The sequence below is a fragment of the Elaeis guineensis genome, chromosome 3, assembly GCF_000442705.2.
Source record: "Elaeis guineensis isolate ETL-2024a chromosome 3, EG11, whole genome shotgun sequence".
NCBI classification, from domain to species: Eukaryota; Viridiplantae; Streptophyta; class Magnoliopsida; order Arecales; family Arecaceae; genus Elaeis; species Elaeis guineensis.
The window spans coordinates 114,754,731-114,773,168 of record NC_025995.2 but is presented as its reverse complement, the minus strand read 5'-3'; the positions used below and the strand labels follow the sequence as shown (position 1 = coordinate 114,773,168).

Below are 18,438 nucleotides of genomic sequence, written 5' to 3'. Positions count from 1 at the left end.
AGACAAGTCCTAATTTTGGTTAATCCTAAGAGAAGTCCTCGATCTGTGTTATTAGGATTGATTATCAGTAATTTTCTCTATATATGATTTTTATGTTTGATCAGGGTTATGAAGAGATGATTATCTGCATAAGATGTCGAGTGGAACATCTTGTTTATGAAATTCATAAATCAAAGAAGAACATTGATTTCTGTGCTTGGATCAGTCACCGGTAAAGGTAAGAATCCCTGTACATGATCACTATTATATATATGCTATTTTACTGTTGGTCTTGCATCATTGGTTTTGCATCGTCGGATTTGAGATCGATGAATTTATTATACCTGAGATACTGTTATTTGATTTTGAGCATGAGTATGTTATGTCAATATATATGTATCAGAGATTGATGGCATGATTATATGGATATGACATATCTGAATTGATCATAATGCAAGACAGAATTGATTTGATGAAATCAACACAAAATGATTAAATGAAAAGAAAGAGATATATGGTATGGACTAGCCTTGTCATATGGAACAGCTCGCCAGGAGCTTATACTTGGGACAGCCCCCACTGGCTTACAAGTGGATCAACCGGCCAGGAGCTCATATCTGGGACAGCCCGCCAGGAGCTTATGCCTGGGACAGCCTCTCACGGGCTTTGGTACTTGGGACAGCCGGCCAGGAGCTCATCCTGGGACAGTCTTGAAAGACTTTTTAAGTGGATTCGATCCGGATGGTGACTGAGGTATAGACTTGGATAGTCCAGAACCAGAAAGAAAAGGTTAAAAATTATGTGATTATGAAAGGAGAAATGAAAGATAAGACATGAAATAATTGTTGAATAAAAGGGGTTTCATCTGTTAACATATGATGATGCATCTATTTTGACAAGACAGAAAATTTATGAATGTTTGCATTATTCTGGACATTGAACATGAGATTTTATATCTTACTGCTTATCCTTATTTTCAGACTATATTACTATATCAGTGTGATATGGGAATTCTTACTGGACTGTAAAGCTCACACCCCTTCATCTTTCTTTTTCTTCTCAGAGTTACAGGATGACTTAGATTGGCTATGGCTTGGATTTACGGGTGAGCAGAAGGATAAATAGAGTGTCATAGTATCTGATCAGAGAATTGAAGAAATTTAAATTGTAATTATGCAAGGTTTTATGAATTATATTTGAAATTAATTGTTATGGATGTTAAGATTGTAATGATTTATTTTGGCATTGCATATTCTTTAGGGCTTGCTCTAAGGAGTGTGCGGCCATCACGTATCCGACTCGGGTGTTGGGTTCGAGGCGTGACATTAACTTCATCTCAGATATCCGTAACAAAAAAAATCAGCTAAGAAGCCTATGGAAAAGATATGGTTCCAAGATCAGATTCAAAATTTGGCTTCAGGAGGCAACCGGTACACCTTGCATGAATTTAATTGAAAAAAAAGAAAAAGCCTATTGCTTTTGTTTTTTAAAAAGCATCTACACTTTCTCAGATTCCAGGTTAGCTAATCTGCAAAGCTACCACAGATGGAAAGCACTTCATCTCTTTGCTGGAGGGACAGTAGGCCGAACAGGGGCAATTATGCTGAAGATTCACATTTACTGTGATACCAAATAACTACAGACTTTGCATATATAGAAGATCATTTTAGTTCTTTAAAAAGCATTTTTCTAAGTGGAGAGCGTCCATCTCAAGTGAAATCTATCAGGTTACCATCTCAGGTGAAATCTATCAGGTTATCTGCTTGAAATATCTTAGCTTCGGAATACCAAGCTATTATCTAACTAGAAAGCTCGAATGAACAGAAGTACATTTTCTTATTTCCTTGCCACAAGACAAACAAAGCCCAGCTCAATCAACCCAAATGATTCAGCATCTATGGGGAATATCCTATCCTCGGATTGACAAGTTCAAGTCATGCTGCCAAGAAAGAAGAAAAAGAAATATTATTTCACATTTTTTTCCCCAATATAATAGACGAACAAAATATTGATTTAGGCTTGAATCCGAATATCAAATAAATGCCAAGAGTATGACTTAGTATCTCTCAAACACAATCACTGTTACAGATCTATTGCAGTGACTGATCATTCACAAATTCTGCCAGAGACATTCTTGAAGAGAAGGTGATAACCAAACTGGATACTTGTACTAAAGATGCTGCAGGAAAGATCTTGATACAGGAATTACTGAAATCATTGCCTAGCTGTGCATTAGAGCTTTCCTTAATGAAACATCCATCTTAACCTCTGCCATATGCTTTGTCTGTCATGAATACCTTCGCAGAGCCTCCAGCATTCTTCAGCAAGTTGTTCAAGCTGCAGCGACAAAAGCCCCAGAGCGTCTTTCTTTGCTGTCTTCTGAGCGGACAGATCTTTTTTCAGATCCTTATTTCTCATCTTCAGTTCCTCCAGCATCTTCTCAGACGTGGCCACATCTTCCATTTTCTTCACCATTTCCGCATCATGTTGTCCGTGTCCTGATTTCTCCATCTCCTCCAGCATCGCTAAAAACTCTGTACCCATGCTCTGAAGTTCCCTCTTCATCTTACGGTTCATAGTTGTGCGTTCTTGATTCTCATGATGCACTGTGATCAACTTCGCCTTTTGTTCTTGAAGCTCTTCTCTGCAGGTAGATAAGCGCATCTGCATATTCCTAAACTGTTCCTCAACTTCTAATTTCAGGCTGAGAAGTGTGTCGCGCAGCGAATGTATTGTGGGCATCGTTATTTCTTTCATTTGCCTCCACTCTTCTTCCAAGGTTGCCGCCCTATCTGAACATCTCTGAATATATTGTTTGTGCACTTCGCATTCTTTCTTACAGTTTTCTATGTCCCTCAAAGTCTCTTCAATTCTTTTTCCCTGTGCAGTTTTAGCAGTTGCGATCATTTCAATTAAAGCATTGCCATAGACCCGCAATTTATCTATTTCTTTCTCATTAAGACTACTCTGCTTTTGCATTTCTTGAATCTCCTTCTCAAGATCTGAATTCTGTGCTCCCAACTGGCTTTGATCTCGCTGCTCCTGGGACAGACTTGCTTCTGGTTGACTGATTAAGGTTTCAGCTTCTTCTGTTTCATGCAGCCCATCCTGAGCTGACAAAGATTGCAAGGCACCCACAGGCCTTATGAATTCACCCACCCCTTCCACAGCTTTCAGTGCCTTGTTCAAATTGTCCACCTCCAGATTGGTATCTGTTAGCATGTTATTCATATTATCAATGCCAATCTGCAGTCTCGTATTTTCAGCTTTAAGCCGTTCTATTTCACTTGTAAGAACATCCATGATCTTTCTAGAACCCTGTTGCTTCTCACTAGTAATTGTGACATCTTCCAAGTTCAAACCATTCTCATCCTGCAGAGTCTGCAGTGTCTCTTTGTCTGTGGTTTTCTCTGCCTCGTCTGACTGATATATGTCACCAGAAGCCACTAAATCACCAACTCCCCCTTCCTGGACTTCAGAATCATCATTCCTGGAGCATAAAATGGCCAGCATTCTATTGACTCTTTCCTCATCATATAGCTCAGCTCTTAATTCTTTGCTTTCATTGATAAGCAGACGCATAGTCTGAAGTTCCTTCCCGATCTTAGTGTTCTCAATTTCCAGTCCTTGATTCTCATGATGCAGTGCCAACTCTGCCTTCTCTATCTGAAGCTTGTTTCTGAAGTCAGATAACCGCATCTGGATATTCCCGAACCGTTCCATAACTTCATTTTGCAGTCGGAGAACCGCATCATTCATAGAATATATCATGGGTTCTGCTGTTTCTTTCATTTGCCTGCACTCTTCTTCCAAGATTTGCATCCTATGCGACCATGTCCTGATACATCTTTCAATAACTCCACATTCTTCCTTGCAGTCACTAATGTCCCTCTTGATCCCCTCTTGCTTCACCTTGCGTGCAGTTTTTGCAGTTTCAATCATTTCAATTAACTCACTGTGACAATCCCGTAAGTTATCTATTTCTTTCTGACTTTGATGACTTTGTTCTAGCAATTCTTTAAATTCTCTCTCAAGTTCTGACTTCTGTGCTTCCAACTGGCTTTGATCCTGCTGCTCAGGGAGTGGGTTCACTGGTTGACTAATTAGGCTTTCAGTTTCTTCTGTGTCATGTAGCACATTCTGAGCTGATAAAGTTTGCAAGGCATATGCAGGACTTGTATATTTATCTGCCCCTTCTTTAGATTTCAATGCCTCATTGCAACTGTCCACCTCCAGATTTGTATTTCTGAGTGTTATAGAACGCTCATCAATGTCATTTTGCAGTTTGGAATTTGCAGCTTTTAGTTGTTCAATTTTATTTCTGAGATCATCAATGATCCTCTTAGCATCCTGTTGATTCTGACACTCAACTGGCACATCTTCTAAGTTCAAGGTCTTCCCATCCTGTTCACCTTGCAGTATCTCTTCATTAGTGGTTTTCTCTGCCTTTAGCGACAGAGGTGATTCTATGGAAGCCATTGAATCTCCTGCTTCATCTTCTTGAGTTTTTCCAGGTTCGACATCGCTGTAACACCAATTTTTGTTACTTCTTCCACGGCATATCAACCACAGCATTAATAAGCCAGAGAAAAATTACCACCACATACGAATAACTTTGCTTGCCAATTCTAGAACCCATTATTTAGCCCCAAGAATATTCAAGACCAAGTCTAAGATGTAAATTTTCATGTCAGAAACCAGGACTAATTTCAAAACCATGGCGCATGATATGAAACTTAACTCAAAAACAAAAAGCAAAAAATTGAAGTATAAAGGACTTAAGAAAAATGTAAACAAGTATGCAGCCCAACCACTGTCACGCCCCGAACCCAACACCCGGGTCGGATACGTGATGGCCGCACACTCCTTAGAGCAAACCCTAAAGAATATGCAAGGCCAAATTAAATCATTACAATCTTAACAACTATAATATTTAATTGCAATAATAATTCATAAAATCTTGCATAATTACAATTTAAATTTCTTCAATTCTCTGATCAGATACTATGACACTTTTATCTATCCTTCTACTCACCCATAAATCCAGGCCATAGCCAACCATAAGCATCCTGTAATTCTGAGAAGAAAAGAAAGATGAAGGGGTGTGAGCTTTACAGCCCAGTAAGAATTCCCATATCACACCAATATAATAATATAATCTGAAAATAAAGATAAGCAATAACACATAAAAGTCGATGTTCACTGTCCTGAATACTGCAAATATTTATAAATTATCTGTTTTATCAAAAGAGAATGTATTATCATATGTTAATAAGTGAAATAATTTTATTCAACGATTGTTTCATATCTTATCTTTCCATTTTCTTCTATTATCACATCATCTTTAATCCTTTTCTTTTTGACTTTAGCTTTAGCTTTGGCTTTGGCTTTGGCTTTGGACTACCAGGATCATACGACGATCTTTTATTCGGATCGATTTCTGTGATCTTCCTCGGATCGAAATATTCATGATCTTTCTCGGATCAAAGTGGCCATGATCTTTCTCGGATCAAATCATTCATGATCTTTCTCGGATCAGATTCTTCATGATCTTTCTCGGATCATATTCTTCCACATATAAGCCTGTGGGGGCTGTCCCAGGCATAAGCTCCTGGCAGGCTATTCCACATGACAAGGCCAGTCCAAACCATATTTCTCTTTCTTTTCATTTTCATAAAATTATGATATTTAACTTCATTAATCAATTCATCTTTTGCAGTGAAATAAATATGTCATACACATAATCATGCCATCAATCGCTGATACATATGTATTGATATAGCATACTCATGCTCAAAATCACATAAATAAATAACAATGTCTCAGATATAATAAATTCATCGATCTCAAATCCAACGATGCAAAATCAAGGAGATAAAACCAACGGTAAAATAACATATATAATGATGATCATGTACAGAGATTCTTACCTTTACCGGTGACTGATCCAAGCACAGAAATCAATGTTCTTCTTTGATTTATAAATTTCTCTAATAAGATATTCCACTCGATATCTTATGCAGACAATCGTATCTCTTCATGACCCTGATCAAATATAAAAATCATATATAGAGAAAATTACCGATAATCGATCCTAATAATACAGATCGAGGACCTCTCTTAGGATTAATCAAAATTAAGATTTATCTAATTATCTAGATCCTCCATTGATTCATAAGACTTTTAGAGAGAGAAAATCCATGAAGAGAGAGAAAATTCTAGAGAGAGAAAGTGGAGAGAGAATCTTCGTATCCTTTCGATGAGGCAATCATGGTCGAGATCATTAGAGGTCCTATCAAGGTGACTCAATATGAACCAAGTGTTACAAATTTCGAATAGGATCAGACTGGGATCAGATCTACCGCACGAATTTCGGAGCAACCTCAGATCATCTTATTTTCATCTCAATTTTATCCTAGGATCCATGATGAAATCAAAGAGAGAAAGACACTAGAGAAATAAAATTCATAAAGAGAGAGAAAAAAATCTAAAGAGAGAATCTAGAGAGAGAAACTAGAGAGAGAAATTATAGAGAGAGAAAGTAGAGAGAGGAGAGAGGAAAGAGAGAGAAAGGAGGGAGAGGAAAATTCTCTCTCTTCTTCTTCTTCTTCTTCTTATTTTTTATTTTCTCTTTTTCCTTTTCTTTTTTTCTTTTCTTTTCCTTCTTCTTTTCTTTTTCTTTTTCTTTTCCTTCTTCTTCTTCTTCCTTCTTCTTTTCTTTTCTTCCCGCAGGCTTGTTTTTGACCGTAACAGGGGATCTTTGATCCCCTCATTGGTTGGCCAGCCGGCGGCACAGCCGGCGCGGGGATGGTCGGCGGCCAAAGGAGAGGTGATCCGACGGCAAGAGGCGGCCAAACCGGTGGTCGGCGGTGACCACCAGCGATGGAAAACGGCAAAAAGAAGGATTTCTTTCGCAACAAAATCTGACGACTCCAGTCGCCGGCGAGCGTGCACATCGGCACGGGAAGGAAGGGGAAGGAGAGAGGAAGGGGAGGAGGCTTACCTCCATCGCCGGCGAAGCTTTTCCAGCGAGAAATTGGATGGCACAGGGACGGTCTTCCGCGGTGGATTTTCCGGCGATTGCCGCCGATTGAGCTTAGGATTTTCGATGGAAATGGAGAGAGGAGGGATCTCCTCCTTAAATAGAGCCGAAGAGACCTTGTCTCCGACTCCGATTGGGAGCCGTTGAACGGAGGGAGAAGACTCCCTTCGGGAGTCTTCTCCCCTGTTTCTTTCCTTTTTTTTTTTTTTGGTTTGGGCTGTGGCTGATTTTGGGCCGGGGTGTTACAACCACTTCATATGTAAACCATCCCCTGATGTAATGTGAATCCATCATTACCTCACAAAGCTGTTTAACCACTTACAATAATTAGAAATATTAAAAGGAAGATCTAGTTATGTTGATCTCCAGAAATTCTGTACATTGTACCAGAAAGCTCTTTGGACTGCAGATGAGAACATTTTTGAAAGCTTTGCTCTGTGCGTGCGTGTGTTGTGCGTGCGTGTATGTGTGTGTGTGTGTGTGTGTGAGAGAGAGAGAGAGCAATTCTTAATTGTCAATATAAAGATTCAGTTATATATGTAAGGTTCCTTCCATGGTATATATTTGTAATATTAAATTAAGAAAAGAATCCTTTCAAATTACCTGTCAATTCTTTGCTGTAGTTCATGAATTTTGTCCTTATTCTGTGGGCCTTCAATATCAGATCCATCCTTGTGCTTCTCTGTCTCATCTTTCTCGCAACTTTCCATACATTTTTCCAAAATTTTATCTTGGTGCTGTCTATCTGAACTTTCTGAAGATTTAGAATTCTCCAGACCACCATCATCAGCCTGAAGCGCCATACCTTCCACTGGGGTCTCCACATCTCCAACATGAGTATCCATTTTTCCCAGTTCACCTTCTTGAGTAATGTCTTGAGTTTGCTACAATTTTGGGCATGCACTTTGTCATTTCTTACATTGCATTGAACATCATTTAAGCATAACAAATCATCATAAGGCAGGGTATGCTTCAGGCTAAGAGCATATATATATAATCAATGACCAAATCCTAACATTAAGACTGTTAAAATCATCCAAAGAGAATAGGAATTATTTTGATTTTCCAGCCAATAACATGATTAAGTTAGACAATAATATTTTGTTAAATCCCTAGAATCTGTCATTGCTATATAGTTCAAGTTTAGCTACTTCCATAACCAAATACGGGCAAACTTTTTCCATTAGGAACCTAACAAGAAAAGAATGATCCGTTCCCTTTTTTGGCTCCTGGTAACCACAGATATGAGATCAATTTTCAGACTTCAAAGCTTTTTTTTAAAAAAAGAAAAAAAAAATCAGAATCCAAGAATTGTTCTTTTTGATACAAAAATTAATATCTTTGTAAATCTAAAAGCAAGATCTAACAAAAATTCTAACGTTTCACTAATGGTTCCAAAGAACAAGACTACTGACCCATGAATTTAGCAGGAAATGCAAACATCTTCTAGAAAATAGCCTTTCTTCGTGTCAAAAACCACCTGATCTTTTTTGATTCAAGATTCCACAAGATATGAGAACTATGACTACAAGAATTTCTCATGCTGAAATCTCTGGTTCCACGGCATCTAAAAACCATTTTGCAACCAGATTTCCAATTCTTACCATGATATTGTCCCAAGAAGTTGAACAGAGCTGTGTTTCTTTCATTTCTTTAACCCCTACTATAAAAGAACCTTTATTAGTGTCAGATTGACTGATCTCTTTAGGTTCAAGATTCTACAAGATATGACAAACTATCAGTACCACAACTCCTACTGAAATCCTTGGTTCCATTGCATCTAAAAACTGTTCGACAATCGCCTTGCCACATTTTTTTCCGAGAAAAACACATTGACACTTCTTAAGACTAGAATTAATGCAAGAAAAGCTAAATAAAATTGGGCCCCTTTTTCCATGTATGATTTGGCTTGTTTTCTTCTCCATCCCAAACGAATTGAGATAAATGAAAGAAACACAGCTCTTAAAGGACAGATGACTTTTGCTTCAATTGCAACAAGATGTGAAACAGAGAAAAGAAAGAAAAAGCAACAGAAGGAAGGAAAGAGAGAAGCATCTCGATTCCATTACCTTATAGCAATGGGAAAACAATTACAAGAGCAAGAACATGCTTGCCGAGCTTTCTTTCTTCTTGGGAACTCAGAGCCCCAGAATTGGTCTTCTGGCAAAACAGAGGAGGCCTCAGATTTTCTCAAAAGAAGACCCGCAACCAGAACAGAGACTTCTTCTGGGATTCGGGAGAAAAGGGTAGAATTAGTTCCTGAAGAAAAAAATGGAGGGAGAAAGAAATCAGAGGGTTTGAAGGCAGGAAAGAAGCCAGAAACAGTTTTTGGAAATCATATCCCTGGGAAAGAAGAGAGTAGTATTTTGGTTTATATAAGCCGTGCTTAACTGGGTGGTAGTTGGCAAGATGACGTGTAGCTCTTCTAGCTAAACTCCACCGAGGTAATTATTAGTTGCTAGTTCTATATTGATGGGCACCGAATTACAACTTTCGATTTTTATCCAACATAATATGTATTTTGAAAAAAGAAAAAGTGTTCACAAAAAAAAAAAAAAAATGATAATACGACAAATACCGGATACTTGGCCATCAATAAATAACGCCCATTGGTCCAAACAACATTTTTATTGGAAAAGTATTACATAGTTAACCTCCAAATATCATTAGTTAAATGCAAAGAAGTAATAAAATTGTCTATGTTTAAATAGTTATTTATTAATATCGTGGAAACGGAAGTTCCAGCAACGTTGCATCCGCCAAGAACGTTCTTCCCCACCTACATGCAAAACCATGGAGAATAAAAATAAGATCATGAAGTCATCGGCGCCGGGATGGCAAGCGATGATCCGCCCATAGACGGCGCGAGCCCGGCCAACCTCACCATACCGCCGCTCGAATCTGCGTCGGGCTGCCACTCCATCCACCGCCCAATTGCCTGGCGGGCGCCGTCGACGTTGCCCAGCTTCTCCCCCATGGGGGCGTACTTGTACCGGAGCTGGTCGATGCGCGGGTGGAGGGAGACCGCGCTGTCCCAGCCGTTGTGCGCGTGGTTGACGAAGCGGATGCGCATCTCGAACCCAGGCGAACCTGAGCCAGAGGGAGGGGTCATGGTGGTCCATTCGCCATTAATATACATGTTTATGGATTAGGGTTTTTATAGGAGTGAGGAAGTCCAGGTGGAATAGAAATTCCCCGACCGAGAGGGCCGTGCGATTCACCGCGGACTTTGAGGTCCGTGCCTCGACCATGATGCATATATCACCATTACGGATGGCTAGCGCTACATAATTTTAAATTTTAACCTCCTAGGCGGCCTTCTGCACCTCTTCCTCTTTACAGGCCTATGACTGGCAAATAGCTCACACTGAAGGACCAAGAAGTTCAATGGCATAAGCGTATGTACTCAAGAGAGGCACCATATAAAAACAACTGTCTTGCAATATCATCTATCTTGATAGAATAATGAGCTTGTACATAGTTTTTCACATGAGATCTGTTAATTTGGGGAGCAGTTATTTTGAAAGTATGACTGATGCTTGAAACTTAACAGCTGTTTTCTTTAAAACTCTAGGAACATCTGATAAAGGTCCTATAAGTCTAAAACCCTTTTGTGATGTTGAACAATGGGAGAATTTCTACATAAGAAAATGTGGGTGTAATTTATTTACATATATATAGTCTGCTAAAATACTCCTCTTTGGTCTTTGTTTTTCCCCTTGAAGTAACGACAAGCACTTTGTTCTAAATTTGGGCCTGAAGGACTATGCTAACTCTGAATCTGACGCATGCCCAGAAAACCTCCTCCTCGGGCTCATGGCAACCGTCTGCAAGTGGCTTTCGGATTTCATCTTCATATTGTATGCATGTACTGTTTTTTGTGGTGGTCTTACTGCTCCTTTTTGATGCTGTCCTGTGAGAGTCAAGCACACGAAGATGATATTAGTGATTAAATTTGGTGATCAGCTTGTGGCCATTACTCTTATCACGTGCACAGAAATTTATTTTTGGCCTATTGGAACAGGTTTTCTTACAAAACGGAATACCACATATACAGAAAAAGATTAAATACAATTAAGACTAAAAGTGTTGCATGTCAAATTCCAGTTGAATTCGGAGCCGCAAAACTTTTAGAACTAGAGGACTCAAACTACCTCCCTAAAAATTCTAGTTTGCACATTTTTCTGAAAATAGATAATTTGCACCATTTGGCTTCTGTGTTTGAATTTCAAAATATATTCCAGGAGTTAACTCGCAAACAAATTGTTATAGATAATGGAGTCCTCAACTCAGAAACTCAATCACCAAACTCAGCTATTATTTGACAAACACCACATGCTTGATGCTTGTATTGCCTTAAAAAGATACTTCTATGAGGCTGTAATAACCCAGATAAAAAAAAAAAAAAAAAAAGGGGGGACGGAGGGAGACTCCCGAAGGGAGTCTTCTTCTCCGATGAATCCCGATCGGAGAAGGATTCTAGGTCTTTTAGAACTCTAGGATCCCCTATAAATAAGCCTCTCCCTCTCTCAAGACCCTCCACCGGTGATCTTCGAGCCCGATTCCTCTCCTTTTCTCCGTAGAAGCCGCGGTAGCCTCTTCTCGTGTTAGCCGGAAATTGAAGGTCAAAGAAGCCCCTGGAGCTCAGGTAAGGCTCTGACCTTTCTTTCTCTCGCTCTTCCCTTTCTCCTCTGGCCTCAAACTTCGCTGTCGGCGAGCCGATTTTGCCAGAAATCGAGAAGAAAAGGAGATTCTGTTTTGCTCTGTTCGGCCGAGCCATCTCTCTCCCTTTTCCGGCCACCAGCGCCGCTATCCATGGTGCCGCACCCTTAGGTTTGGACCCCCACCTCTCTGCCTATGTTTTCCGAAGGTCATGGCCACCGGTGATCGGCCAATGACCGGAGAAATTCAAGAAAAAAGGGGCGGTCCCCTGTTTTTCAATTTTTCTAATTTGCCCACCGGCCGAACCTCATCGCCGGCCATCTCTGGCTCCACCGCCGTTGGTTGCTGCTGGCCGACCACCGGTCATGCCACCGCAGTCCGTCGGACCATGGACAAACGTCCCTCTAATTCTTCCCCTGTTTCGGCCCAAATGAACCCACGGGAAAAGAAAAGAAGAAGAAAGAAGAAGAAGAAAAGAAAAGAAAAAGGAAAAAGAAAAAAAAAAGAAAAAGAAAAAAGAAAAAGAAAAGAAAAAAAAGGGAAAAAAGAGAAAGAGAAAAATAAAAATAAAAATAAAATAAAATAAAATAAAAAGAAGAAGAGAGAAAAATTTTCTCTCTCCTCTCTCTATCTTCTCTCTCCAGTTTCTCTCTCTAGATTCTCTCCCTATTTTCTCTCTCTAGACTTTTCTCTCTCTTTACGGATTTTGTCTCTCTAGGATCTTTTCTTCCTCTCTGATTGCATCATGAACCCTAGGATAAACTTGAAGATGAAAATAAGATGATCTGAGATTGCTCCGAAATTTGTGCAGTAGATCTGATCCCAGTCCGATCCTATTCGAAATTTGTAACACTTGATTCATATTGAGTCATCCTGATACGACCTCTGATGATTTCGATCATGAGTGCCTCATCAGAATGATACGAAAGTTTCTCTCTTCACTTTCTCTCTCTACTTTCTCTCTCTAGAATTTTCTCTCTCTTCATGGATTTTCTCTCTCTAAAAGTCTTATGGATCAGTGGAGGATCCAGATACTTAGGTAAATCCTAATTTTGGTTAATCCTAAGAGAGATCCTAGATTTGTGTTATCAGGTCGATTATCGGTAATTTTCTCCATATGTGATTTTTATATTGATCAGGGTTACGAAGAGATGATCATCTGCAAATAATATCGAGTAGAATATTTTGTTAAAGAAATTCATAAATCAAAGAAGAACATCGATTTCTGTGTTTGGATCAGTCATCGGTAAAGGTAAGAGTCCCTGTACATGATCACTATTATATATATGCTAATTTACTGTTGGTCTTGCATCGTTGGTTTTGCATCGTCGGATTTGAGATCGATGAATTTACTATATCTGAGATACTGTTATTTGATTTTGAGCATGAGTATGTTATGTCAATATATATGTATCAGGGATTGATGGCATGATTATATAGATATGACATATCTGAAATGATCATAATGCAAGTCGGAATTGATTTGATAAAATTAATACATAATGATTAAATGAAAAGAAAGAGATATATGGTATGGACTAGCCTTGTTATGTGGAACAGCCCGCCAGGAGCTTATGCCTGGGACAGCCCCCACTGGCTTACAGGTGGATCAGCCGGCCAGAAGCTCATGCCTGGGACAGCCCGCCAGGAGCTTATGCCTGGGATAGCCTCTCACGGATTTTGGTATGTGGGACAGCCGGCCAGGAGCTCATCCTGGGACAGTCTTGAAAGACTTTTTAAGTGGATTCGATCCGGATGGTGACTGAGGTATAGACTTGGATAGTCCAGAGCCAGAAAGAAAATGTTAAAAATCATGTGATTATGAAAGGAGAAATGAAAGATAAGACATGAAACAATTGTTGAACAAAAGTGTTTCACCTGTTAACATATGATGATGCATCTATTTTAACAAGACAGAAAATTTATGAATGTTTGCATTATTCTGGACATTGAACATGAGATTTTATATTTTATTGCTTATCCTTATTTTCAGACTATATTACTATATCAGTGTGATATGGAAATTCTTACTGGGCTGTAAAGCTCACACCCCTTCATTTTTCTTTTTCTTCTCAGAGTTACAGGATACTTATGATTGGCTATGATCTGAATTTACGGGTGAGCAGAAAGATAAATAGAGTGTCATAGTATCTGATCAGAAAATTGAAAAAATTTAAATTGTAATTATGCAAGGTTTTATGAATTATTGTTGAAATAAATTATTATAGTTGATAAGGTTGTAATGATTTAATTTGGCCTTGCATATTCTTTAGGGCTTGCTCTAAGGAGTGTGCGGCCATCACGTATCCGACCCGGGTGTTGGGTTCGGGGCATGACAGAGGCTCCATGTTAGTCAAGGGTATAATTGTTGAAACTCAAGGGCTCTAACATATTTGAAGTTGGATGCTATACTATTACCATTAAAAAAAAAAAAAGATGACATGACTTCCTATACTAAATAGAAAGATTAGTTATTAAAATTCACTAAAAGTGTATTAAAAAGAAAAAAAAACTTTGAAAAAGTTGCTTCCTATGCTAAATACAAGGACTAATAATTAAAATTCACTGGTAGCAACTTTATAAAGAAGCACAAAATAAAGCTAACAGACATTTATTTCCAATCCAGCTTCTTGAAAGTAGCCCTGCTTGTTCAGTGAAGTGTTAATATGCAGTAGCATCAATTGACTGATAGCCGAATTTCTACTTGAGCTGAGTGTTTCAGCCTATTGATACTATTATTACTGCATTGTGAACAATTCGCAGATATTAACTTGTCACAGAGAATGTAGTCTACATAGCATATGCAACTTAAAATTAATCTACATATCCATATAATAGATTCGCACTTCATGCAGACATCTTCAACAAATCAAAATTCCAACAAGAAAATGAATTTACATATGAAGAACTGCAAAAAGACTGAATGAAAAGTAGACAATATTGCACCGAAAGCCAAAAGAGAAGCTTGTTGATTTTACCTGATTGTAACTTGAGTTTTCCAATCGTCTTCTTTGCGGATGCTTTCCTATTGGTGTCAGGACTGACCTGAGGTGACGTTGGTGATTTTAACAAACCAACAGGAGCTGAGAAAGGATCCTCCTGACCAATCAAATTGAAGCCATTCTCATCTCCACATGTCGACGTTGCCCCCTCACTCCCTGACTCTGAACTCCTCTCCCTAAAGTTCAGATTAGTCCTCTCCCTCTCCATAACTCTATAAGCGAACATCTGAAAGGGGACTTCGGAGACTGTTAGAGCTTCTGCAGTTGCCCATGTTGTGAACTTCCTGGACAGCTTCGCTTCAAGATCAAAGTAGTCCACTGGTGGAGCTGGTAGGTCAGGCTGGCCACGATCTGGATTCATAATTAAAAACCTCTTGATGTAACGAAGAACTCTACAGACAGAAGAGAAGCTTGGTCGTTGGGAAGGGTCGGCCTGCCAGCATCTTTTGGTTAAGTTAGTGAGGTATTTTGGAGATGGGAATGGGAATAGCGGCCTCTCGCCTGCCCTTATGTTTCTGCTCATCTTATCTCCTTGAAGGTGATCATCCTCAAAAGGTATTTTTCCAGTTAGCACCTCAAAACAAATCATTGCAAAACTGTAGACATCTGCTTTCTCTGTGCATTTGGAAACATTAGGCTCTGTTGACTGTTCTTGCTCTGAAAGAACCTCAGGTGCATACCATATGCATGAATCTGTAGCTGTTTGATTTGTCGAAGCTCTCGGCTTCTTCAAACTCGGTAGCCCAATTCCCTGGATTTTTACATGCAAGTAGCCATCTGGATTTGAATTTCTTGGTTTTACTAAAATGTTGGATGGATTCAAATCTCCATGATATATCCCACAAGAGTGGAGATACTCCATTCCTCTTGCAATTTGTAGCATTATGTCCACTGCCACCAGCAGAGGAAAGGGGAGCCTTCTCTTTGTGGAGCATATTTCTTTGATATAACTAGAGAGATCCTTGCTCATGAGCTCCATAACCAGAAACAATTCTCTCCGCTCCTCGTCAGAGAAAGCATACATGATCTGCATTACATTTGGGTGTCTCAGAGATGACACGGGCGAGATCTCTTGCTTCAATGGCTCGATGTCCCCAAAGAAATGCCCAACGGCAAAGCTCTCTCCCATCCACTGGACCTCCTTGTAGGGCCCCCCGCTCCCTAATCGTCTTCTTACCTGGTAGTCCTTGGACCTCACCAGCACTGAACTTGGAAAGAGCTTCCCTTTTGGAGCTAAAAGAAGCTCAGCAAGCTGGTTCTCTTGCTTTGCTAGAGGCATGGAACCTGAATTTCTCCTCTCAGAAGTCATTTCTGAGAGAATCCAATGGTCCTCCTTCCGGACACTATCCAGTCTGCTGCATATGTCTTGGGAAATCAAGTACTTCTTTCCAAACTTGTGCTGAAAGAGATGTGGATCCATCCATTCTTGCTCATACTTCTTCATGAAGACAAGCCTTTTCTTTTGGATCACTTCTTGATCACAACCTGAGATCTCTCCGACATTCTCAATTGCCTCGAGCACAACAAAGATGCACCATAACAAATTGTGCAGATGGAAATCGATGCAATCACAATTCTGGCTGAGGGAAATGGCTTTAGCCCACCAATCTTTTGTCTCCAAGCATTGTCGGACATACTGCTCTCCTTCCTTAAATACCCTGTAAAGCTCTCTGAGTGGGCTCTCTAGTGCATTCCACTTCGAGAATCTCTCTTCGAATCTTAGATACTGCCTCATCTCCTCTGCGACCACTTCAAAGGCGTGGTTGAAGGCATCCACCAACAAACAGCATTGGCGCTGATTGATTTGTATCTCATCTTTAAATACCATCTGAGCCTTGAGGCTTCCCAAAACCCCTCCTACCTGACGGAACTGCTCCATGGGAAAAGCGGGGAAGGAAAAATGCGATATTTTTTAAAAATTGGCCGTCTCTTTTCTGCTGAATTCTCTCAATCTTCTGTCTGAGAGAAAAAAGAAATAAATATTGCCCATCAGACATTACATATTTCGACCTTTAAATCAAGATCTTGCTGTTCTTTTTCTTCAAGAAAAGATTTTTCTATGAGAAAAATGAACGATTGATGGAAAATATATGATAAAAAATGATCAGGATCTTCTTCTTCTTTTTTTCCTGCAACAAAATCAAGGAGGTGAAAGAATAGGAAGATTTTATTGGTGAAAGCGGCAATTCTTTTCATCTTTGCAATCAAGTTCATGTGAATTTGATGAAACCAAATGCATTTCGGGAGCAACAAAATAATTTAGCATACAATATCTTAGCAATGTAGTATACAATTTCATCACAAAAACCTGAGAACTACGAGAATATAGGTACTTACCTGATGATTCTTTAGTATCACAGACTTAAGCAGAACAACACGATTGCGAATACCATTGCAATACAAGACATAGTAGAAGATAAAAGAGGATAGACTGAAAGAATTCAATTCGAGGGTGATGCATGAAACTTGGAAAACAACTCAACAGGATGGATGCTCCGGAGATAACTGGTAATAGGAGAGGCAGGGGCTATCTGGGGAAGAAATGAACAAAGTGTGGGGAGGGATTAGACCCCAACACTTGGCAGCTTCTTCGGGAGGAGGAGGAGGAGGCACGGGGGCTGTTTTTGGACAAGCGGTTAGGGAAAATGTGGGCTTTTGTTGGGGAGTTTCTCGGCACTGTAACATTAAACCGGGACTTCATGGGAATTTGAAATTTAAATTCCTGGCTCAACGGCCGTCCCCCCAATCCAAACGTATTTGGTGGCTGCGCGCTGACTTCTCTCATGCGACCACAGGCAAGTTGGAAATTTGGGGCAAGGATCCTCTGCCGTGCACGCGATGCACCGCACGGAGTAGCCAAATTATTTCCAAGATCAAATACTGAGCTTGACCGGCACTTCTTTGTTGATGGGAGAGGGCGGGGGGTGGAAAGGGGTCTACGTATTATGCATCCGAATCGTCGAAGCTAATTAACATTTCTTGTGGACTACGGATTGGAGCCACGTATCCTACCCTTGAGGATGCATCTAATAAGTGTGGAGTCGAATAATCTTGCGGTAGCGTGCAAGTCAAATGTTGTGTATGACGTGCATTCAAGATGAAATGGGAGACAGGTACGGTGTTTGATAAATAATGATGTCAACTCTAACTTACTTCGTGGTTAACTGCTCTATAACTTTTTTTTTTTAATTTATTTTTGAAAGAAAAAAAAAAAAGCAATAAAGTGCTACCCTGTCACGCCTCGAACCCAACACCTGGGTCGGATACGTGATGGCCGCACACTCCTTAGAGCAAGCCCTAAAGAATATGCAAGGCCAAATTAAATCATTACAATCTTATCAACCATAATATTTAATTTCAACAATAATTCATAAAACTTGCATAATTACAATTAACATTCCTTCAATCCTCTGATCAAGTATCAACGGTACTCTATCTATGCATCCGCTCACTCACAAATCCATACCATAGCCAACCATGGACATCTTGTAACTCTGAGAAGAAAAGAAAGATAAAGGGGTGTGAGCTTTATAGCCCAGTAAAAATTTCCATATCATACTGATATAGTAATATAGTCTGAAAATAAGGATAAGCAATAAAATATAAAATCTCATGTTCAATGTCCAGAATAATGCAAATATTCATAAATTTTCTGTCTTGTCAAAATAGATGCACCATCATATGTTAACAGGTGAAACACTTTTGTTCAACAATTATTTCATGTCTTATCTTTCATTTCTCCTTTCATAATCA

At 39.5% G+C, this 18,438-nt stretch overlaps 2 protein-coding genes across 3 annotated transcripts; both read right to left on the bottom strand.

Annotated features, from left to right (window-relative positions):
* Nucleotides 1-1,969: 1,969 nt before the first annotated feature.
* LOC105041497 (uncharacterized) lies at nt 1,970-9,381 on the bottom strand. 2 transcript variants are annotated; one of them, XM_073254528.1, is made up of 3 exons: nt 9,091-9,381; nt 7,625-7,905; nt 1,970-4,504 (listed from the first exon to the last, which is right to left on the bottom strand). In XM_073254528.1, the coding sequence occupies exons 2-3, from the start codon at nt 7,864-7,866 to the stop codon at nt 2,224-2,226; spliced, it is 2,523 nt and encodes an 840-aa protein (XP_073110629.1). In that variant the 5' UTR covers nt 7,867-7,905; nt 9,091-9,381; the 3' UTR covers nt 1,970-2,223. The 2 variants fall into 2 exon arrangements, with proteins under 2 accessions (XP_073110629.1, XP_073110630.1); XM_073254529.1 differs by having other exon boundaries at nt 7,625-7,895.
* Nucleotides 9,382-10,479: 1,098 nt separating this feature from the next.
* LOC105040733 (uncharacterized) lies at nt 10,480-17,204 on the bottom strand. Its single transcript, XM_010917392.3, has 3 exons — nt 17,023-17,204; nt 14,662-16,644; nt 10,480-10,934 (listed from the first exon to the last, which is right to left on the bottom strand). Exons 2-3 carry the CDS (start codon nt 16,562-16,564, stop codon nt 10,786-10,788), a joined length of 2,052 nt encoding a protein of 683 aa, XP_010915694.1. The 5' UTR covers nt 16,565-16,644; nt 17,023-17,204; the 3' UTR covers nt 10,480-10,785.
* Nucleotides 17,205-18,438: the final 1,234 nt, after the last annotated feature.